Raw genomic sequence first — 23654 nt, 5'->3', positions numbered from 1 at the left:
CTGTAAAGTCTAGTAAGGGTCAATGAGCTTGTGTGAGGCATAACTGCAGAATTTTGCCACTAAGATGCAATTTCGAGTGTGACAGGGAAATAAATGTATATAGTCGGTGTTGATGAAGGACCTTTTTGAAGAAGCATGTAAACTCTGCAAGTTAGAAACTGGCATTTTGCAAGACTAAGGAAGAAGTAGCCAGTAATGGTAAAGATGGACATATGGATCCAGTAAAAATAGAAGGGATGCACAGCTGAACTAGAAATATTCTTTTGTTATTAATTTAATATTTTAATTACTGCAGCAGTTTAGTGTACCAGATATCACCAGAAATTGTGCTGGGCAGACTACAGCATAAAATAACAGGACATCCCTGCACATGATAGCTTCTGGTGTCAGTCAGCAGGCTTATGAAATATAAACCTGGTTTTGGTAAGATCCAGGATGTTAGGAAATTGAGGGAACAGAGACACCACACAAGGGCTTTTAAGTCAGGCTGCACGGGTAGGTAAAGGAGCCTTTCCTCTGTGCAGCTGACAGCCTTATCGTGAAGAGTTTCAACAGCAGTAATGAGTCTGATGCGTGGGGACCAAACCTCGGAAATTCACAAACTTTGGCATGGAGATGGGCGTCGCTACCTCCTGTCAATGGTCTGCCCTAGTGCATCCCAGCTCAGGGCTCTCAGACCTGGGGGTCAGCTTGGGGCAAGGTGGGCTTAACTTGCCATCCGGAGAAAAAGGAATAAAAATCTCATCCAATAGAGAACTCGGTGGATAATAGCCCAAAGAAGTATGCGAGCTACTTTTCCCGCGAAGTTAATGTGTGGAAATCCATCCTGACCAACAACAAGGTCTTTTGCCCATGGGACAGGTCTGTGTAAAAGGGCTGGGTCACCAAGCTGTTTTGTTGGAGTTGTGGCGCCTGTTAAGATCGACGGTGGTGTGCAGAGCCCAGGTGTTATTTAGGGAATCCTGGCTGTTGGAGGAAGGTGACCAAGAGATGAGGCTTTCCGGTTTCAGATGGAGGACTTTAGCCGAACACTTTTAATTGTGCGACTCAACGCATAAACAAGATTGCAAGTAAGATACGAGGCTTGCATTCGGCTCCATGCCTTTCTTCAGGACTGCGCCGAGTGCCCCGGCAGCGGCCGGGGTGGCGGGACACGGGAGCTGAAGTTCCCCCGCATCAGCGCCAAAGGGCAGCCGGCTCGGCACCGGGGGAAAGGCGCGCCGGGGCCGGGGCCGGGCGAGGGCGGCACGCCCGGGCCGCCCGCAGCGGGCGCTGCAGCGGCGGGGCCGGGGCTGGGGCCGTCCCCGCCCCCGCCCGCCCGGCTTGGGCTCGGTGGAGGGTCGGGGGCGGCAGCGAGGGGCCGGGCCGGGCGGGGCGCGGTGTGCCCGCGGCGCTCTGGTCGCGGCAGATTCGCCCCGGCCGCCGTTCTCGCCGCAGCAGGAGGGGCGCTGAGGAGATCGGGAGGTTTTTGGAAGAGGCGCACAGAGAAGCCCCGGGCTGACCGCCGGCCCCGCCCGCAGGCTCACGCCATGCTGCGGGCGCTTCCCCGTCTCTGAGGAGAGGCGAAGGGGCGTCAGGGGACGGCGGCGACGCGATTGCTAAGGTAATGGAAGTCGGCTGCTCTCTCTCTCGCCGTCTTTTTCCTGCTTATCCGCATCTATGGGGCGAGTGGTTGTCGCTCGGCTGTGCCCTGGCAGCGGGATTCCCGAGCCCCCGGGGTGGGAGTTCGCTCCCGGTCGGTAGTAGCGGACAGGTGCAAGGTGTGTGTTCTGCGTGTGTGTTACGTGTGTGTCTGCGTCTGTGGTGCCCGGCCGGGGGGGCGGCCGTGCCCTGCCCGGGCCGTGCGGACCCCCGAGAGCACCGTGGCTGCAGTTCGCCCTCCCGCGGGGTCCGGACGAAGGGGCCCGGCCTCGGGCCCCGGCGCGGGAGGTGCGTGGGCGCTGTCCGGGCGGTGCGGGGGTGCCCACGCCCCGCGGGGCGCGGCTCAGGGAACGCGGTGTCCCGGCAGGTATGAGGGCAGCGCGCGGGGAGCCGGAGCTCGGTGGGGACACAGGACAAGTTGTGATGCCCAGAAACCGCAGGTCTTTTCGGGGATGGACGAGGGGGAGCAAGCGCTGGAGTGCAGCTTGAAGGAGGAGCTGATGCCCTGTGGGAAAACTTGGGAACTGTTTCGCTTCGGTAACGTATTGCAATAATAGACTTCCATCCGCCGACAAAGTGCGTTTGCGTGAAGACAGATTTGTGTGTGAGAGTAAAGCTGCCAGGCACTCTCCTCCCAGAATCTTAATCTCCTGTGACACTGAAAGCATCTTCTTAGTCACTAGATGTGATGGCATAAGTATAGGAGTGTATTGCAGGGCCAGTAAGAAGCTTCAAGTGTTTTTTTTTTTCCTGAGGAAGATGCTGATTTTTGTATAAATAACGGCGCGCTGCCGCTTGTACGCTGCAGACGTAATAGCAGCCAGGGCTGTTGCTCCGAGGAGCTGACTACGCCTGTGGCTCTGAGCTTGGCGTCCCGTCTGCACAGGCGCTGCCCTCGCTGGGACGGCCTAGGTAAGTCGGGGCTTCCTTCAGCTGACCTGTAAGGGACCTGGCAGAACTGCATCCCAGTTGTAGCCTGTGTGCTACATGATGCTTCCCTGAAATCAAAGATATGCATAATTTGCTCTTGATTGAATTATATTTGCTGACTGGCACTATATAGGGATTGGAAAGCAGGAAAATCTGTCTTTGATCAATAAATTCATACTGTAAAACTCACCTTTGTGTTGGCGTCTTGCAGCAGATATTGGTGGTTTCCCATCCCAAAGAAAGCTACTTTTCCTCTTTATTTCTGGAGGAAGTGCTTTCTTTGTGAGCTGTTAGTGTGGGATTTATTTTTATTTTTGAATAGTAGCATATTTGATATTATTAGTTTCCTTTTTTTATTTTTAATTTTTTCTTTGTAATGCCAGATTTATTCTAATCTTGCCGATCAGAAGAACTAGGAATTGTTTACTGTGGGGTTATGATCTGTAATACTTTTGTCACCAGCTTATTTGGAACACTTTCACTAGACTTCCTTGTAAATCTGCTTTAAAAAGAGGTCAGATGTTGAAGAGCAGTTATTGGCTTGGGGGCATTTTGTTACAAGCACAGAATAATAGTGTTCATTGCTTGAATATGTGTGTGAAATGCTGAAGAAGCTGTTTAGACTCAGCCAATATTGACTTTATTTTTAGATGAGCCGTTCCTTTTTCTAATGACCTGGCTGATAGAACAATTGATGACAAACATTCCAATTTCCTTCCTAACTGGCTACAAGTGTGATGGATTAGATAGCCATTCTTTTTTCCATTTTGAACTGTATTAGAGGGAAAAACAGTGATTTGCTACACATCTTGCACTGAAGTTCATGGTAGTAGAAGATTGCTGTTCCCCTGATTTTTCTGATGTTTTTTTCCTTGCAAACCTTCCCTTCTAAGAAAAGTTGCAGCAGGTTGCTGCATAGAGTAATTGTCAATGCTGCTTACCTTGGTTTCTCTCTGACAGTTCCTGTGGGGCAGGTAGTACAGATACCTGTTTTAATCAATGATGCCTGCAGATAAGATGACAAGGTGTGTCCTCTTAAAGCAGCAGTTACCTCCCTGCCTACCACTTACAAGGTGTTTCAGTGTCTAGTGTGTAATTCTGGTGAGCACACTGGTACAGCAGAGGTGAGCAGAGCACTTTTCATGCGTGGCAGTAACTCTGCATTTAGTAATGCTTCTGAGGCAGCTGAGGAGAGCTGAATGTGTGGACAGGAAATGCCTGGCTTTGTTGTAGTCCATTTGAGCAGGCAAGAAGGGGAGAAAAGGAGAGGGCAGTCCTGTCCCAGCAGACTGCAGCAAACTAACAGATGGCAGGGAAGGGAAGAAGCTAATATATGTGGAGTAGCAGGAAGAGAAAATAGCTGCAGTGTGTCGTTTTAACGTGGTGCGTTGGGATGCTGTGTTATTCTGTGGTGAAACTTTGGGATCTTGCAGTGCCGTGGCTCAGGGTTCCTAACGCAAATACAAGGGTGTTGTGGGGTGATGGTTTTTTTCTTTCTTCAATAACGATATGAGTCTTCAGCTTTTCAAGAATGAGGGGTAATTAATTAATGCAGGGGCTTTGGCTGGGTATACCTTTGATATCTAAATCAAACACTCCAGTTGTACAGTGGCAGCAGAACAAGGGCAAACTGCTCTTCCCATGCCCAATGTTACAAGAGTACAGTTTTGCCCTTATGATGGGTTATTGTATTCTTTGTGCTCGTTACCTGGAGCTTCAGTTTCTGGAAGCACACCTTGGCTCTCTAGAGGAGATATTGTAGGAACAAACAGGTCCACTTCACTGAGCAGCCCTGGGCTATTTCAGGTAACAAATATTGCACTTAATTGTCAGAACTGAAGTGCTCCTGTTTCCTCCTGACACTCTTTTCAACATCTTCATGGCTGCATTATTATTTATGTCAATTCACACCATGGCATTATAATGGCAAAGAAAACCTGGGTAGAATAAGAAAATGATGTTGATGATTTGGAAGGGTGTTTCTTCAATTCAGACTTTGAGCTGCTGTCCCCAGAGTGGTGTGAGATTGCACTCTGCCTTGTGAAGGTACCAAGCAGCATGGTGGCCCTGTGCTATTACTGAAGGAGTAATAGTACACTTAACCCTGTTCATTTGCACCTTGATCTGCATGAGACAAGCTGACCAGAGCTGTGCTGGCCAAGCACATTTCAGAAACTGTAGGTGGTGATGGTTTTTTTCAGAAGCATCTGGTCAGTCACTTTGTTCCTGTGGAGTTACACATCTGACTTCCTCAGGCTACAAAATTTCCTCTTGGCATCTTTGAGCACTTAAATATAGTTGCATGTCTTCGTATTCTGAAATGAATTGTTGTGTTCCTACACCTCTAAATCTATTTTTTTCCTAAAATTTTTGCCTTCATTCTTCATCTTTTAACTTTCTGTCTGGTGGTTGTGAGAGCAATGCTTGCATTTTGGTGGTGGTGGATTTATGGGGGTTTAGAGGTGGCTAGAGTACTTTGAGAAATTTGGTGTATCTTTATGTCTTTGAAAAGATAATAATAGATGTATCATGGAGAGTTCTAAATGGTTTGATTGCAACTTCCCCTCAATAATATAGTGGCATTTAAAGTTTGTACAGGATGATATTAGTGTTAGTGTATCCACAGTGTTTTCTTAATCTATATAAGTTTTACCATGAAAAGGCATTTCCAAGATTTCAGTTAGTGTTTCCAGCATATTGTGGTGACTGAGGAATGAGCTAATTTCTGTTGTGCTCTGTCTATGAAGAGGAGAAAGATAGAGGAGCTAATTTGTGTTTTTCTTGTTGGTTGTCAAGCTCTAGAAAGATTGTGGAGTCAAGAGAGACTGCTGCTACCCACTTATGTTGCATCAGATCTCATACTATTTTTTAACATCACTGCAGCGGGTGGCAAAGAATGTGGAGAGAAGGAAAGAGAAGAAGATTAAAATTTCAGTGAGCAATAAGGTTCTGACACTCTGACATCCCAGGAGCTCTGCATTGTCGTGCTGGAAGCAGCTGTGGATTCCTAGACTCGGCAGCACAGGTACTGCCCTTTGCCTGCACAGGGGTGGTGGGCACCATGAGGCAGTGAGGAGGAGTTAGTGCTGCATGTTTGAAGGAATCTTCAGTTACACACTACAAACATTATCCTGATGGTAAAGTACAATATTTCATCTTTTCATTGTGCTCTTAGGACCTGGCATCAGCAGTGAAATGTTCACAGGGTAGTTAAAGATCCTCACACTACAGGCCCACCATGCTATGAGCATGTGTGTTGAGCAAATGATAACTAATGGCTTGAAAGTCAGGGTTTAGATGTCCAATTTATTGCTCTGTCATTTGTTGTGTGAATGTGGGAAGTCACTTAATTTCACTGAGATTTAATTTATTATTTTGTAAAAAAAAACAAACCCCAATTGCTTGTGTCACAGATGAGCAACTAGTTTTAGATTGCATTCACCAGTGTAAGAGCAATCTGGCAGAGACATGTATTAGCTCAAATAAACTAGCTGTCTTTAATAGGAATATTATACTGAAACAGTTGCAGTAGTCAAGTATATTGGTATTTATAGTGTATGTAGCTTATATTGGTATTTGTAGCAGTCCAGATATGGCATTGTGAAGTTCAGGTTAAATGAACCACAGCCCTGGGATTTGTAGGCTTTGCTGATCTGTGTGGATGTGTGGTGTTTGGACTTGAGCTAGCTAATTCTGGAGTGGCTTAAGTGCTTTTTACATTGCAATTACTGAAGTGATTTGTGTGTAATTTGCATCTGAAAAGGCTGTGTGCTGTTATGACAAACAGCAGGGCAGTGAAATCACAGTATATTGCATCATGTCCTTGAAGTAGGTGGGATACAACCAGTTGTGTTCATTTGCACCAAGGATATTTAATGGTGCCACATCTTCAAGGACACCTGTGCTTTTGGGTAGCAAATTTCCTATTTTATTTGATTGCAAGGGTACTTGCAATTTTCCATCATCTTGAGAATGAACAACCAGCAAGAACTCTCAGCATTTTGGGGCATTTTAAATGAGATTATGCAGTCGCTGATCAATGCGGGCTGGCTTGCTTCTGTGAACTTGCATAAGATTGCTTGAAGGGAACTTCATTTCAGCAACCTCTGCTGGGAACAGGGAGTTTAGGTGGAGTAAATCTGAATTTGGAATCTAACAAGCACTGAGGCCTATGTTTTGTTTGTTTAGGGGATTTTTTGTTTTTTTTTTTTTTTTTTTTTGTGCTTTGTTTTTTGTTTGTTTGGTTGGTTTTTTTGTAGTTGTTTTTTTAAATTTTAGTTTTGTCTTACCAATCTGTATTAGAGCATCCATTATTTTGTGCATCTTCCCATTCAGTTTTATATTCGAATCAATTTTCTTCAGTTGTTTTCAGCTTACTGGATACAATGTAAAAGACAAAGTGCAGCCCATGCCCCAGAAGTAGCTTACTGTACTTGCAATTAGTATTTCCTAGGGTATGTAAAGGCAAGGCACTTTCAGAGATGGTGTATTCGATGGACCAGCTTCAAAGAACAGGATGCTCTTAGCACACCTTAACTGATCCAGTAGAAGGTTTATATTGGAGAATAGATTAGAAGTCTACCCTCAAGCTCTGTATTATCAGTACAGTTACCCATTTTCCACAGGGAATGATTCTGGCCAGTAAGTTGGCATTGTTGCAAAACACCAAAATACAGCTTCAGCTTTGCAACTGCTGCTCCTTGCAGGCTGATAGTGCTGAATAATTACTGCTGTAGTTTGGGATCACCAATTCACATGAAGTTCAAAGTTGAGGTATAGCTACTCTCTTTACATTTCTAAATTTATGTAGCACTGACACTAGTTTTAGTAAAATATTCAGCATATACTTGCTATCACATTCTTTGTAGCTATCCTTGGTAACAGCATGTTGGCTCAGAGCCTTTCCAAGAGGCCTTGTGCTCACAGCAGTATTATTTTATTGGGAGGGAGATTGATTACTGGTGAGTACTACATTTTTTTTCTGATTTTTTTGGAAGAGGGGTGGATGTATTGGAAGCAGTTTCTTCCTAGCATAACGTAATTCTGGTCCATTAAAAGTAAATGTAGTATGCAAGTGCCCATTTTAACAATTGATTTCATAAAGGAAAAAAATTGCCTAGTTAACCACCAGTATGTCAATATTCACTACAGTCCATCTCCATTCCATTTTTTCTTCTGGTTATCTTGGGAAGTCAGGACCTAGTCTAAGTTAGATATCAAAAAATTACTTTATATAGACTTCCACTCCTATGTTTCCTGGATGTAACATCCAGATCCAGACAGTGTTTTTCAGCATTCTAGAATAGCTAAGAATATGTGCAGATTTAGAAATATATAAAATCAAAAAGGAGTGTGTGGAAAGCTGGGAAAAGGGGAGGAAAGTAATCTACTTCTATGGCTTATCAAGAAGCAGTCTGATCACCTGCCAGGTGACTGAGGCAGATCACCAATGGCTCACACAAATGGAACAACTGGAACTGTCCATCCTGAATTTTGTCTGTTAGACAGTAACAGCGTGAGCACTACCACAGGTGTCTCAGATGGAGAGAAAATTGCTCAAGACCATGGAGAGCACCCTTTTGGAGGTGGTGTGAGGCCTTGGTGATACCTGGTTAACAATATTCTGCTTAGACCACTAAACCATTAATATTTACTTTTTTTTATTAACTGATGTGCATGATATGGAGCAGCAAGTGATTGGTGAGAAGTACCTACAGGCATCTACACATTAGATTACTCAGGGGCTGAGTTTAACCTTGTGTGTATCTGCAGGAAGCCAAGTGACTTGGATTGACTCCTGTCTGAGAGCTAGTTTGTCTAAAAGATGACTGTGTTCATACTGCATATTCTTGGTCAGAGGGGTCTCAGACCTCTGGCCCTTAGCTGGTACCTCTGTGGCCTGAAGATAGAGTGATTGTTGTGGATAGTTTTATTTTCAAGCATAATGTTTAAAAAAAAGTGAGATTGTCCTGCAGCCCGGCAGAAGGATGAGGTTGTGCATTGTAGGACTTGTGACATGTTGGGGAGCTGAAGGGTGTTGCAGAACCTATTCAGAGACTGATTCAGACATGGATTAGAGGTGGGAACCCCAACCTTGTGTAAGATGATCCATGCTGACTCTTGAGAGAGAGTGCTGATGGTGGAGAACTGTGTTCCCAAATGTGTGTCTGCTTAGGTTTGGAGCTCTACAAAAGAGAACCTGGGAGCAAACCAGCAGTTAGGCACTGTGGGTGATCAGGAGCCCAGAGCTTGCTCCCTGCCCTAGTACTGTGTGGAAATGCAGACACCTGTAGGATGTTCTGAGGCAAGTTTTCCACAGGAGAAGCACTTAGTTATGGAAGGGCACTGCACCTTTAGGTCAGTAAGAGTAGTAGAAATGGGAAATCCCAGCTTCATCGGGATCCCAGTTTGCCTAAAAAGAAGAAAAAGGGGGTGTCCTAGAACTGGGTCCTCTCTTCCTGCTCTCTCAGACTGAGGCAAAAGAATCTTGGCTTGTTCCCTGGCCTAGATGTGTGCCCATCCTTCATCCTGCCAATTGCAGAGTGAGAAGAGTGTTGAGCTCCTGTGCTTCAGCACGGCGCTCCTCTGAGCTTGTACCTTAGAAAGGGGAGGAATGGGGTCCTTTAGAGCCCTTGAATTCACCCAGTGTGAACAAAACTGCTTTCCCACAAACAAAGAGGAATTTGTTTGGCAAAAGTTTGAACATTAAGTGCAGCTGCTGGAAGTGTTTATATTTTGTTCATTAAAAAAAGCAACAGACTGAGTATTGTTGATAGTACTGCAATGCTCACCACTTGCAAGGAGGGGCAGAAGGTCTGGGATGATCTTCTACTAGGAAACTATTTTTGGAGTAACTTCAGTTACAATTTGATGTCCAAAAGAAAGGGTTGAAGGATTTTTAGGTGCTTTGGGAGCTATACTTCACTGTAAGCAGACTTCCCTCTCTGCCCCTCCCCTGGAGGGGAGCAGTGCCATGGAGGAGGAGCAGAGGTGAATTGTGCAGTGCTTGGACTGAGCTACACCACTGAAAAGCAGAGGATACCCCAGGTAGGTCCTGGGGATCCACTGGCTACTGTATTCACCTTGGCCAACAGGGTCAAGTGATAGGCTGTATGTTGCCTTCTAGCATACACAACTTGCATGGCGTGCCCAAGTCCTGGTTTAATGAAGAAATAATTAACCAGAAAAAGAACATGAAGACAAGTATTTCTTCCCAGTACAATTTTAGAGAGATTTACATAATGGATGTGAAATATCAACTTAATATTAATGGAGATTAATTGAATTCAGGGTGATTTTTCCTTCTGTCTCTTCCCTCCTGTCACCTGAATAATGACCTGTTTGATCTAAATGTTCTTGCAGATCAGGTAGAGATTTTTCCTATTAGGTAATTACGAATTCAGCAAGGCATGTGGTTATATGATTTCTCAGGCATGTGAAAAGTTGTGTAGTCTAGTTGTATATCACTAATTAGAAAAAAATTACCTAGGTATTAATGAACTTGTAATTTACTTTATGATTGTGTGCTAAAGCACTAAATCTCTCATGATTTGATATTAAAACTATGTGTCAATTATAAGCTGCCCTTTAAGTATATTAATTACATAGCATAAAGGTAATTTTCATGTATTGTCACCCAAAATTATATTTCAGCTGAACAGTCCTGGTATATATCACCATAGGAATTCATTTAGCTGATTCTGTTTTCTGTGATTCAGTTTTCCCCTATTTAAAAAAGAAACAGCTATCTCACATGTGCAAGAAATGTTTTGCACTGCAAATTTTGCATATTAAGTTTACAATTTATTATGGTGCAGAATAGGAGTTGACATATGACCTTGTATTATTTTGTTAAATCCAGGTAATATTTTCAAGAAATAGTTTTGCAGGATTTCTTCTAATGTACTTCTTTCTTTCTGTATTATGTAAAAATCCCAGAGTCCATAAGGACTTCTAGATGTGTTAATTTCTATGGAACATATGGGGTTTTTTGTCTGTAAGAGGTTTCTTACAGCAGTCTTGTTTCCAATGGTCTTTTCTGACAGCAATCAAGGTGTTGGAGAACACTAAGGGGAATCTCTTAATTGACTGTTCAGATGCTTTCATTGAATTTACACACACACACACAGATTAAATGCTGACAGTATTTATGGATTAAAATGTAAAGGTGGTTTTCTTTGAAATTTTCTAATTACAGTTTTGTATGAGAAACTAAAAAGGTAAACTAGAAAAAATTATTTTCTTGATTTTCAGAGCATATTTTAATTGGTTATTCCACCTTAAAGTTCACTCATCCTTTCATGGCATATGGGAGCCTTGTCTCTTTGCAGCTTCTGGTCTTTGGGAGAGTGAGGAGCCTGATCAGATAAGAGCGAGGGAGAGAACTCTTACTGTGATTCAGTGCATTTTGTCAGCAGCTGCCTGTCTAATCCACTGTGCTTATGTTTCTTGGGGGAAAAGCAGAAGTGTTCTATAATAAAGAATAAAACATAAAAAGGAAAAAAATCAGTGAGAGGAGAATGTATCCTCTCTTTTTAGCATATTTTTGGTAATATTTTTCAAAGGCTTAATAGGCCATCTTAACCATAAACAAGAAGTTAAAGACTGCTGATTTTGTCCTTCTGTGTGGCAGAGTGAGAGAATGGTTAGCACAAATGGTTTTCAATTTTTATCACTTCTGGTGCTGAGGAGTCCAGATTGCTGCAAGCATGGCTATTGTCAAAAAAACAGCTGTGGGAAAACAGCGCCTTTGAACATGATATTTGAAATTTAGAGATGATTTATTTTTTTGAAGACATGCATTTGGATTTAGATTGCTGCTGTGTGGCTTCAGGCTGGGATGAGTTAGCCCTGATAATACAGTAAACTGCCCAGAGGAGGGAGAAGCTGACAGCACTCTTCAGATAGTAACTGGTGAGGTTCTTAGCTGGAGGCTGTCTTAATTAAGCTAGAAGCTCACTTTTTAGAAAAAAAATACCCCATAAAATCTTTGTTTTCATTCTTCTCAGCTAAGCGTAGCTGAAATTTATTTGTAAGGCTAAGCTGGATTCACTTCTGGCTGATACATCACAAACATGTGCTTAGAGAAAGATTCAGAGGGCAAACTGTTTTCAGTCTGTGTAGCATTGTAGGGTTGACTTCCTGCTTGTATCTGGAGTAGACTGGGCTGACAGTGAGGAAAAAACTGTGTAAGTTTTTTTGGTTGGTTTCTTAAGAGAGGACTGTGCAAATCAGATGTTTTTGCATACAATTACAGTAATTAAAGGGTTGCAAATGCAGCATGTTAACATTGTGGTAGGATAAAAAAGCTGTACTTGGACCGTGGGCAGTCTCATTTGGGTTTGCAGCAGGCAGCTCTCTGGAGAAGGATATGGAGATCCTGGTGGAGAAGCTGTCCATGAGCCAGCAGTGGCCTTGTGGCCAAGGAGGACAAAGGCATCCTGAGCTGCATTAGGAAGAGCACTGCCAAGAGCAGGTCCAAGGAGGTGATCCTGCCCCTCTACTCAGCCCTGGTGAGGCCAAATCTGGAGTGCTGTGTACAGTTCTGGGCTCCTCAGTACAAGAGAGACATGGAGCTCCTGGAACAAGTCCAGCAAAGGGCTAGGAAAGTGGAGGGGATTGGAGAATCTCTTCTTGTGAGGAAAGGCTGAGAGAGCTGGACTTGTTCAATCTCAAGAAGAGACTGAGAGAGGACCTCTTCAATGTGTATAAGTATCTGAAGGGAGGGTACCAAGAAGGTGGAGCCAGGCTCTTCTCTGGGGTGCCAAAGCAATAGGGCAAGAGGCAATGGGCAGAAACTGATGCATTGGAAGCTCCACCTGAGCAGGAGGAAGAACTTCTTTACCGTGCGGGTGAGTGCGCGCTGGAGCAGCTGCCCGCAGAGGTTGCAGAGTCTCTCTCACTTTTGGAGATACTCAAAAGCTGTCTGTACTCAATCCTGAGTAATGTGCTGTAGGGAACCCTCTGTGAGAAGGAGGGTTGGACCAGATGACCTCCAGTGGTCTCTTTCAACACCAGCCATTCTGTGGTTCTGTGAAGCAGTCCTGCATCACTGGGTGCTGAGCTCCATTCGACTCCCTTGTGTTAAAAAGCACAGGTGTAGTAGAATCCATGGGACCCAGCATTGCTGTGCTTTCACCTTGAAGAGCCAAGAACATGCCTGTGTCATATCACTGTCTTATTTTATCTGTAGTTTTTCTTTTTCTTGGAGAATACTAGTGAGAAAGACTTCTGTGTTTTTAAGGAGGGTATAAAAGAAAGAGTAAAAACTTGGAGAATGGTCAGAATCCTCACAATTCCTCAGGAGTCCTGGCTTGGCCTGCTAAGGCTCACTGCAGCAGCAGCAGTGTCTGGGCTGTGTGGAGGGGATGCCCACACTTGTCTCTGCTTTACACGGCACCTCAGTCCTGCCTTGTCTCCAGCCTTGTTCACTGAGATGTCCATCCTGCTGTCACTCTTGCAAAGGTGGCTCTGCTCCTACTCTTCCTGGCTGAAATCCAGCAGCAGATGCTGGGCACTTGTGGGAATCACATTTGCAAATTTATGACTTCCAACAACAGATTGTTTCACTTGTATTGATTACCTTATGTAGATATTGTGTAGATCTGCGTGTTAGGCTTGTGTAGATCTTCAAAGTTAGTGGCTCCCTCAATGTCACTGTGAGCAGCATGCCAGCTACTACTGCATGTTGTACTTGATGTTATTGTCTTGTTGTACTGGAGTAGATGAAAAGCTTCAAGAAGTGCTATGGGGGAAAATCTGGAAGTACCAAAAAAGATCAAGTGAGCTGACAGTATAACAAGAACAACAGAATTTGTAAACGTGGACGTTCAAAGTGAATATTGCAATGAGTGAAGCGCAGCTAAGTAATGCTGAAAAGGGTTTTTTAGTTAGAAATTGTCATTTTGTTTTTTTAAGAGCATTTCTGAATTGAAAGTTAGTTGCAATTGTTTTCTTTTAAAGCATGCATATAAAATCTCACATAATGTAAGTGGTGAATGGGATCTTTATATACTGCAGGTGAAGCTGAAACTTGTGTGACTTGACATATGCTTTCAACTCTGCTTTGTAATTGCCTTCAGAAAGTTACGTAAAATCTCAACCCAGTTCCTGCTCCATTCAATTAAGTGATGATAACCTAGAGCCTAATTCTTCAGTGCCTTGAAATCATGACCGAGAAGTATTGTGAGAATGCACGTTTGTGTAAATAATTTGAAGTGCTATAGTTTGGAAATGCTTTACCCTTCGTCATTTGTGCTGTTTAATAGTTTCTGCATCTAATAATTTTGCTTAGAGAATTTATTTCATTTCCTGTTTAGCTCACAACCTGGCACAACCGTGCAATGTTTGGGCTTCTAGGGAGACATGAGGTTTAATAGTGGTTAAAATAAATTTATATTCTTTAAATATTAAATAGTGTCTAAATTGGTCTGAACATGCCTTTAAAGGGTGATCTATATGTATTGTTTAACTCAGCCTTGAACTGTATTACTGAGTTTCCAAATTGGTATATGCATGTATATATGCATTTGTGCCACTTGTTTGTGTGAATGCATTCCTTATAAAAGAAAAAAATGAATGTCTCTGGATTGATGTAGATTACTAACCTTTGTTCCTTGTATGTTTTCTTAAAGAGGGTATGTCAGCTGCTTCTGGCTCTAGTGATGGATGCCATGTTACTGCAGTAGCCTTTTCACTGCTGAGCAAGGACAGAGCTAGGATATGGTCTGAGCTTGTCTGATTCTAGGCTCTTGACTTGTCCTTGGGAGCTGATAACTGACAGCTAGAATGGCTCAGGGATGTATTAGACATATAATTGTATGCTATGTATGAATATTATATTCTGGGGCATGTTGTTGCCTGTGGCAATGTGAAAAGGGGTAAAGGAAGGGGTAGGAAAGTATCTTTTTTCTTAAATAAGGGAGACAGTTTAATGGTGAGCTGTGTTTTAGAAATTAATGCATAGGTTATGCTTGTGTGAACATAGATTTTTTTTTTTTTTTTGTTCTCAGTTTTTAATGAAAGTGAGAATGAAACATTGAGATGGGATATTTCAGTACTTTCAATGTTAAAGAAATTGAACTTGTCAGACAGTTTTAATGCCAATGTCTGTACAAGGCCATGTTACTTCTTAGGTTAGGAAAGGTCACCACATGGCTCCACAGGAGCCTCTAATTTAAATGTTACTTGTTTAATGTGCTGGTGGAAGAAAGACTTAAAATATAGCATTTGGCTCTGCACCAGGCCCCTTTATTTATTTTTTTTTTCTTTAAATAATGCTTTTGCCTCAAGGGTGGCATGACCTGAAGGAGATGAGGCAGCAGTTCCAGTTCTGTGCTTCTAGAAGATAAGGAGTATTATGTGTGGTTGTCTGCCTGTATCCTGTTGCCTCTTGCTGGCTGTGTCATGAGAAGAGGTGAGAGAAGCTGTTTACTCTGAGCAAGCAGTTCTGCCTCCCTGGTTCTTGGCTGCTGCTCTGGGGTTGTGGAGAGCTGGAAGGGGCTTGGAGTGTCTGCAGGCGAGAAGCGTCAGTGTGCCTGACAGTCTGCTGCACCCGCCCCTTACAGCGGGCTTTCACTCTGCCTCGCAGCGAGGTGCCTTGGCTTTTTCTTTGTAGGTACCTCAAAGCTTCTAGAACAGTACAGGCTGTTTGTGCTCTATAGTGAGGAAGGGAAGTGTGTAAAGTATTAATTAGATATTAATCTATTGAATAAGGGCTTATCATAAAACTTCAGAACTGTGGGAGAAATGTGATGACCAAACTACAGCTGTGTGTGACTTGGTGGTCCTTGTTCTTAGGGGTTATCCCATAAACCAGTCAGTTCTGACACAGGTGTGATAAAATCCTGCATGGGGTGAAGACAGGAGTGTGATTCCCTCTGTACCATCCTTGTATGTCTGCCTGGGAGGCAGTTGCATGTCCTTACATGCTCCATTGCAGCCGGGAGTGATGCTGACTTTTGCTCCTGTCCTTGCAGTCTGAGCAACGAGAGGCAAACATGGCCCAAGCACCCACTGATCCGAGTAGTGCGGAAACTGCTGACCCAGAGGAGAGTTCTCCAAACATGATAGTCTACAGAAAGGTAAGGACTTGGACCTGTGGCAAAAATCCCTTCTATTTGTGGTTGGCTCGTAAAAGAATCCCATGCCCCTTTTGGAGTCAGAGGTATATTTGACTGCTTGAATGCATAGCTGAAAGAGTTTTCAGGAAAATAAGTGTTTCAATCTATAGCATTTGAGAGCTTGGAAGTTGAATTCTGTTCAGTGGAAGCACTTGAGCTTGTTACTATGAAATATTTGAAGACAAGCTAATAACTTGAAATTTGTAACTTTTTGTCATATGACTTTGGGTAATGGTTCAAGCTTATTGCAGCTTGCTAAAATAAGTGTACATATCTTTGAAGTTTTATCATACTAAGCACAAAGCATCCTCCATACAGTTGTCTTTTGGTACTTTTTTTCCTATATTCATGTTGTGTTTCCTGTTGAATAATCAGCAGTTTAATTCTTTATAGGTAATTTTTCTTACTCCCCATGCCTTGCTTAAATTAAAAAAAAGAGTGTTTCCTCAAGTGCTAGGGAAAAATGAATTAGACAAAGGTGAAACAATAGCAATGTATGATGTTAAAGAACATTTTTTCACCATGATAAAATGTCTTATTCTGAAGTACTTTGGAGGTAACATGAAAGATGAAGGAAAGCTAACTGTTGACCCATTTGCAAAGGCATTGTTTTATTTTGGGGTAGATGTATCCTTCATCTTTGAAATTCAGTATTTTTGCAGTTTAATGAAAAACTGTAAATAGATTTTATTTAGCCTGCAAAATATTTCTTAAGTGTGCAGAAGTGCTGTGTGGTTCTGACAGAAATTTCTTGCATAGCTTAAATAAGCGACCATTCTGTTAACTTAAGAGCTAAACTGCTAGCTGAGATCGAGTTTCCTTGTGTAGTATGATCTTGGGTAAAATTACTGAAATGTGTTGGAGGTTCATGGTTATGTTTTCTGCTTGCTTGACTGCAATCTTGATGACTTTCATATGCTGAGAAAATAATTTAGGTTTCGGATGGAGCATGAGTTGTTTAAAGTGTTACTTTTTGATATCCATAATTTTGGTTTAGTTGTTGTGTATTTGGTTTGGAATCTGGAATTGTTAACATGGGAAAAATTTCTGGGTAATGTGTAGGCTTGTTTGTTTTGAATGTGTTATGAACACACTTTGGCTGCTAATTTGGAAGTAGCACTAGTTGGTTAGTCAGATAATTTTTTTCCAACCTGTTTGCTGAGAAGTCCAACACCCCAGTAGGCTGAAGTAGATATAGAGTGTGAAGGAAATGTCTGGTTGGATGATCTAGAATTAGGGCATTAAATCTGTGACTCTGCAGAGTATCCACTTAGCTGTTCCTGAAAACATTACTTTATTTGTGTGCCTCACTTTCTATTCATCTGGTAGCATTTCTACTTTAGGATTTCTCCATTTCTTTGCCTTTCAGTATTTCCTTATGGTCATGTAAAGTAGAGGTTGTGAGTTCTGTGGTATCAATGGGGAATATACTCTCACTATTTGATTCATCTCTCCTTACCTGTTGTCCTCTGATGTCAGTATTACCAGCCTTTCATAATACAGTCACCTGTCAAAATACATAGCTGTATTTTAGAATAGCATGCCCCATGCATTGTGCAGTAATGGTGTATCCTGCATTGCCAATTCTAAGCTAACATGTCTGTCAGATTTTTTGTTGCTGAGTGTTTCTGTTGCTTTGTGATTAAAAAACCGTGGATATTACCTATTTTTTCAGAGTAAATTTTCATTGGTGATTGACTTCCTAAGTGTAATTTACATTATTTTAGATATTAGTTTTAATGTTATTAGTTTGTACTACTTGATATTTAGATATTACTTTGATATTAATTAGATGTGTTACACATCAGTTTCATGTTCCTTTGTGTTGAAAAATCATATGCAAAATCTGAGACAAGACTATTATTCTTTTGATTATCGTTCCTCTCTCCAAATGAATGTTTAGCTCTTCATCTCTCATTTGCTTTCAAATGGCTTGATTGCCAGTAATGAATGAGAAAAACACTGCACTGGACTCCCTGAAATATTGAACACAATCTGCCAGAAAACCCCACAGTTCAGGGTTGGTACTGTGTCACAGTAGAAGGAAAAGTTTGCTTCTCACAGCAGGGATCCCAAGGTGCAGTTGTTGATCCCCCTTAGGAAGACTAAATTAGGGTGGTCTTTGACAGTGGAACCGCAGTAAATCCTGCTCTGAGTGTGAGCTGTTTTGTTGCTTGTCATAACTGTCATGTTTGAGGGTTTTGGGGGAGGAAAGCCCTGCTCAGTAGAACCTCAGATTATTAATACTTTAATACTTTGTTTCCTGAGTGTCTCTGGAGTCTGTTTGAAGTTCATGTGCCAGCAGCTTTGTTTGTAGCCTGGTTTTCTTTTAGTAGCTAATGAAAGGGAGACGCATTTAGAGGACATACCGGATCTTAGGTGGTATTGAGTTTCCCTTTGGAGCAACCTCTCTCTGTTTTGTTTATGGAGAAAAGAAGCCTGGAACAGGCTGTGCTCTTTCTTTAGGTGGGTAAAACTAAGTGGGATGGGTTTTGACCATGTAGAACAAAATAAACTAATTTATTTTGACGCCAATTACTTTGATATTCTCTATGGACTCCTGCAAACAAATGAATTCTAACTGCTTTGATTGCTACAGCAGATGGTCTCAATGAGATAAGTCTTATTTTCTTCTACCTTCGGTGTTAACCTTTCAGGGGTTGATATTTATCAATTTGTGAGGTCTGTTATTTTTTTAATCCAAGATACTCAATGTTTCTCCACTGTTTTGGATGACACCTTTGTGGGAATTAAGTAGTGCAGATGCATTTGTTACTGTAACCAATGTTTAGGGTATGATTTGCCTCACCCTACCCTTGCTAAGATGAACTGTAGCCCAAACTACCTGAGCTGTATTGACCAGGTCTCCAGTGGCAATCTCGGGTACCTAGCTGTCAGGTACTTATGTCGTAGGATAGACATTTATAATTAAGCCAGCTGCATTCCACTCTTGTGGAATTGTGTGTCCTCTCGTCTCTCTGTGCATCTCAGTGCTGAGCCCTGGGCTCTTACAGGGCTGCAGGTGGTGCTGCAGGAAGGGTGGGCTGTCACCTATCTGTGTGGCACAGTGGTACCCAGTGGAGGTGTAAGGGTGCTGCAGATACTGCATTGCCATTGAAGTACTCTGCCAGTACACTAAATCTGGCCACATCTGGAGAAGATGCTGATGTATTTTTTGATGGGATTACTACTGGAAGAGTGATGCACAGTGCTTAAAAAGACCGTTTGAAATGCACTACCCTACTTTTCATGAGAGCAGGGAGTGACATCCCTATCCTCACTTCAGTCTGCAACCATTGTGTGGGTACTGCAGCATGGAAGGAAAAAAATGCAATAAAAACCAGGAGAGGAGAAGAACCTCTAAAATAGCAAATAGTAACAAAAAATATAAATTGATTTTAAATGCTGGTCACATTCCCTTGGAATCCAGCCACCTTTGATTAGTCTTGCAACTGCTGGTGACTGTGTCTCAAGGGCCCTTTGGCTCATTGTTACAATATTTCACATCTGAAAATTCCTCTTCTGCAGACAATATTAAAACACAAATTATTCATGGACACCTTCTGACACCAGACCTATTAAGTGACCTATTATCAAAATAATTTGGCAAATCAAATTTTCTTACATAAAGAATGGTGGAAAATTGTCATGTCACTGTAAAAAAAAAAATTCACAATATTTAGAGCTTGACTAACTGAAAATACCAATAAGGAGGAGTGCCTGGGGGATATAACAAGAAGGATGAAACCACAGAAATTGAAATCTAAATTGGATAGCAAGGTGTACTTGTTTCTGAGAGAGATCTCCTATGACAGGGAAGAGTTTGCAAACTGTGCTGTTGAGAGAGTTCTAGAACCACTGGAGCATGTATGTTCTGAGGGATACCAAGGTATACTGTCAAAGAAATTATCTGCATTATCTGATGGTAGATTTCTGTTTCTGCTTATTTTTTGCCAAACATATCCTCAATATCTCCTTGCTAATGTTGGCACTTACTGAGTTAAATTTTGAATTTTTATGGTTATTCATGGTAAATCTTTTGAACAAGCAGGAAAATAAAATTTCCAAAGGCAATTACTGCTCTAAGTACTGTAACACAAACTTGCAGCTGCCACAAGATGCTTTCAGTAAAATCTTGAGTTGTTTGCTACCTTCAGTACTTGGCAGCCTTCGTGTCTTTTTAAATGCTGATTTAAGATCTGAATTTGAATTAAAAAAAAAAAAAAAACAACCCAAAAAACAACCAAAAAGAAAGGAGCCTTACATTTGCAGATTTTCTCCAGGCCAATTCCAGTCATGTCAAGTAGCAGGAGTGTTGCTGTCAGACCTGGCCAGTTGGGCAGGAAATGAGAGAACAAGCAGTTGTGAAGGCAGGTGCATGCATCCAAAAAATGTATGGACCACGAAGCAGAAGGATGGGGGAAGAGACTGTTGTTAAATTAACTGTTCACATTAAAAAATATAGTACTGGTATTTTGAGCTAGTCAGAAAACTGAGACTGCAATTTGATTGCTCTTAAGTTGTGCTATGAAAAACCATCTCAACAGGACACTGTCCAAGCAACCAAAAGCAGATGAGCCTCATAGCGGTATAGTCAAAATTATGACTTTTTGTAAAGAAAGAAAAAGCTGAGGTGTTTTCAAGTGAGATGGGTTTCATGCATACAGCTTAGTTTTTTATTAAAAGAAAGTTGTCTGCGTAATTTTTTGTGGCTTCCCAGCCCCTTTGAGGTTTCATGCTGTTTTTATGAGAGGTAGCAGAACTTAAAATGAATTTTAACTGTTGAATACTTTTGGCTTTCTTTTTATTTGAGTCTCTTGAGTTATATTTTAGTATTCTGCTACATGTAAAGGCCTTCTGAACCTTATTTTTATACATGAAATCTGAGTTTTTCACACAGTTGCCTCTGTTTTGTAGCCAGTTCTTTAACATAAAACTGTAAATTGATGATGATAATGCATGAGTTGGTAACAATGCAGACCTCCAGACTTCAAATTTTACCCAAGGATTTTTCTGAACTGTCATTAGAGATTACTTTATGGCATATTAAGTCATCTTACTTTTAACATTTCCTGATTTCTTTTTATTTTTTTTTTCTTTTTTTTTTTTTTTATTCTGTTTCCAGACTGAACTAGGACTGAATTTGAGACTGTGTACAGGGGCTTCAGAAACTGAAAGATGCACAATTTTGGATAGATAATCTCCAAACTAGCATTGTTAGTGCTGGAAAATAACCAGTCTCGTTACCAAAATGTGTTGACACTGGTTAGGGAGCAGGGGACCTTTAACTCTGCACTTCTGTATTGCATGTTGACAAGGAGCTTTCAGGTAATTTATCACTGCAAATACTCATGTGCCTTGCTTGTAAACAGAAGCTGGCCATTTCTCGAAACCTTGCTGGTTTGTCTGTTTGGTTGGTTTGCTGTGTCAACAACTTTGACTGTATAGGGTGTTGCATAGAGAGGGGGAAATGCCTGTGTGCAAGGTGGGCTTCTGGTTAAATTGTGGCTGTAATTATGAGAGAGCTGGCTGATATTTGTTCAGGGGATTCCCTCTTGGCATTTCCTATAATAACAGGGGTAGCATTCACTAATTATCCTTTCAGTACCTCATACAGCAAAATCCTGGGGATAATAATCACAGTAGGGGTATTAAATCTAATTTGACAGAGAGAGTGGCTGTGCAGTGGGGAACACAAGTGGGAATGGCCATGTTCAACAAACCTGTCAGGTAGGAGCAGCAGAGAGTCCAAAGTATAGTGGTAAGTCATAGTCCAGTTATGAGCAATGGCAATGAAAATCAGAAATCCCAGAGTGTCTTGGAGAAGTATTTCCAGGGCAGGGATAGGTGTCATCAGTATTATGTAAAAGGCCAGGGATAATGGCCTCTTCTAGGTCATGGTATAGTCTTCTCTTTTGTCTTCTCCTGTCTTCAGAAAACATGTCCTGGTTGCATAGCATGGACTAGAAACAAGTGGTTTCTGAGCAAAAGCTAGTACTGGTGTGCACACAAATTTTGGTAAATATGTGGTAGATATCAGCAATTTTGGAGTTAGAGGGTGGTTCCTGATTCTTAGAAAAGTGAAGTTCTGGAGACATCTCTTCAGAGAGTAGTGAGGCCCAGGAAGCCATATGGCTTTACATAGCTGTAGGCTTGTTTTTGAAGAGGCGTGTATGACATGGTATTTTGCTAAAGTGAAGAAGGAGACACAGTGAACCAAGAAGTCTCTCTAGCTTTGTGTATACCTTCTTCAGATTACCTTGAGTAGGTAATAATAACTAAAATACCTCCTAAATACATGTGTGTATTTATATATTAAATACCTTCAAACACCCTTTATTCATGCAATAGCAAACAAATTGTACTGCTGAAGTTTGACACATGTCAGTGTCCTTGAACAAAGCTAAGGCTGCTGACCTTGGCTGTAGCTATCAGGGAAACTTTGTGGTAAAGCTGGGGTCTGTGGGTTTGATTTCCACAGCAGTTAGATGATATGAATGATTAATGATTGAAGGCATTAGTGTAAAATTGCAAGCAGCTAGTTCCTGGAGGGCTTCAGAAGCTGACTTGCATTGTTGCGTAGATACAAATAAGGCTGTCATACCAGTGGCAGAAACATGTTTTTAGAGTCAGGTGGAGGCCATCCACCTAGAAGAAGGACTTTTGGAGACTTTGTGGTTTGTTGTTTATTTCTATTATTTGTCTTGAAGTAATAGTTAAGATTTACTTGAGATTAGAGATTCAGATTAGTAGGCAGTGGTCAAAGTTACAGATTGGGAAATACATATAATGTGGTATGTAGGTAAAGCCTCAAATAACTATTTTTGTGTTTGTCTTTTTTGGTATATAAATGCATGCATATATGTACAGACACATATTTACATGCTTAAAAGTCATACCATATAGCCAGGGTAAACCAAGGGTTATTTGCTCTAATATGCACAGTATAGGAGGTATGTTAAAATGCTATATGTAGATGTATGTATGATGCCCTTTCTGATCTATCTAAGGTGCCTTAAGTTTTTCTATTCAAATAATGCCTGCATGTATTCATTGGTTTGCATTTCACATGTGGCCTTAGCCCAAGTGTAAAGCTGTCCTGGGCTCTTGTGTATTGTATACCCCTTTGTAGTTAGAGGTTTTGGGGATAAACATATAACTTTTTTTTTCTCTTCATATTTCCCTAGTAGTTCCCCTATTTAAACTTCTTTAATTTTCTTCCCTCTCTGTCTCATAATTTCTCTGTTCCTGTTTGTGACTGAAACAAACTGTCTCTTGTACCCATAAAAATCTAATTACAGTGATCTATTACTTTAACTGTTCTCAGAGGCAGAAAAAAGACAAGCCAGGACCAATAGCTATGACAACTTCAAAGTATATTTTTAGCAAAGCAACTAGTGCAAATATAGAATACAGAGATAAAAAGGGAAGGTTCAGCTAGAGGGTAAGATTATGCTATTCTAGTGGCAGCGCTTAGTGCCTTGCATTTTTGGAAATGGCTCTCTTTTATTCCCCTAGCATTTTTCTCATGCCATTTGCTTTGTATCTGTTGTCAGAATTTTAAGTGATGGTCTTGAAGTATTTGGACTACTTGATGATTTACTTTTGCATCTTGTTTTGGGCAAAATATTTTCTTTCTGCCTAAAACTTTATTTTAGCCATGGGCTTGTTTCGTTTTCTAGAAGCAAACTAAAATGAAGTGGTGAAGCAGAACGGAGCTCCCAGCCTGACTTATTCCAGGAGGCAGCTTCTGGCCATTTCAGATGCAATCTTGAACCTTAATATTAAGACAAAACAGTTTGGATGGAATTAGATGAAATGTGCATGAAACTGTGTTTTTTAATAGAACTTCAACTAAACCCTTATTCTATCCTGATTAATAAAATATCACTTCAGGGGATTATGAACTTATTTCAAAAGGCTCTGCAATAAGTTTGAGTGGGAGGATTCAGTTCAATAAAT

General features: G+C 41.6%; 1 protein-coding gene across 3 annotated transcripts in view; it reads left to right on the top strand.

The window, feature by feature from the left end:
• The first annotated feature begins 1330 nt into the window (after positions 1-1330).
• RGS6 (regulator of G protein signaling 6) overlaps positions 1331-23654 on the top strand; it is a 257356-nt gene continuing 235032 nt past the window's right edge. Inside the window, exons 1-2 of one of the 3 annotated variants that reach the window (XM_059849626.1) lie at positions 1331-1603; positions 15549-15653. In XM_059849626.1, the coding sequence (XP_059705609.1) occupies positions 15570-15653 (84 nt within the window). In that variant the 5' untranslated portion in view covers positions 1331-1603; positions 15549-15569. Of the gene's footprint in view, positions 1604-2007; positions 2179-15548; positions 15654-23654 lie in introns of those variants that run through there. The other 2 variants (XM_059849628.1, XM_059849627.1) reach the window with 2 other exon arrangements.

This window comes from Haemorhous mexicanus, chromosome 6 (assembly GCF_027477595.1).
Source record: "Haemorhous mexicanus isolate bHaeMex1 chromosome 6, bHaeMex1.pri, whole genome shotgun sequence".
NCBI classification, from domain to species: domain Eukaryota; kingdom Metazoa; phylum Chordata; class Aves; order Passeriformes; family Fringillidae; genus Haemorhous; species Haemorhous mexicanus.
The sequence above is the reverse complement of the archived record's forward strand: the minus strand, read 5'-3'. Positions and strand labels throughout refer to the sequence as shown.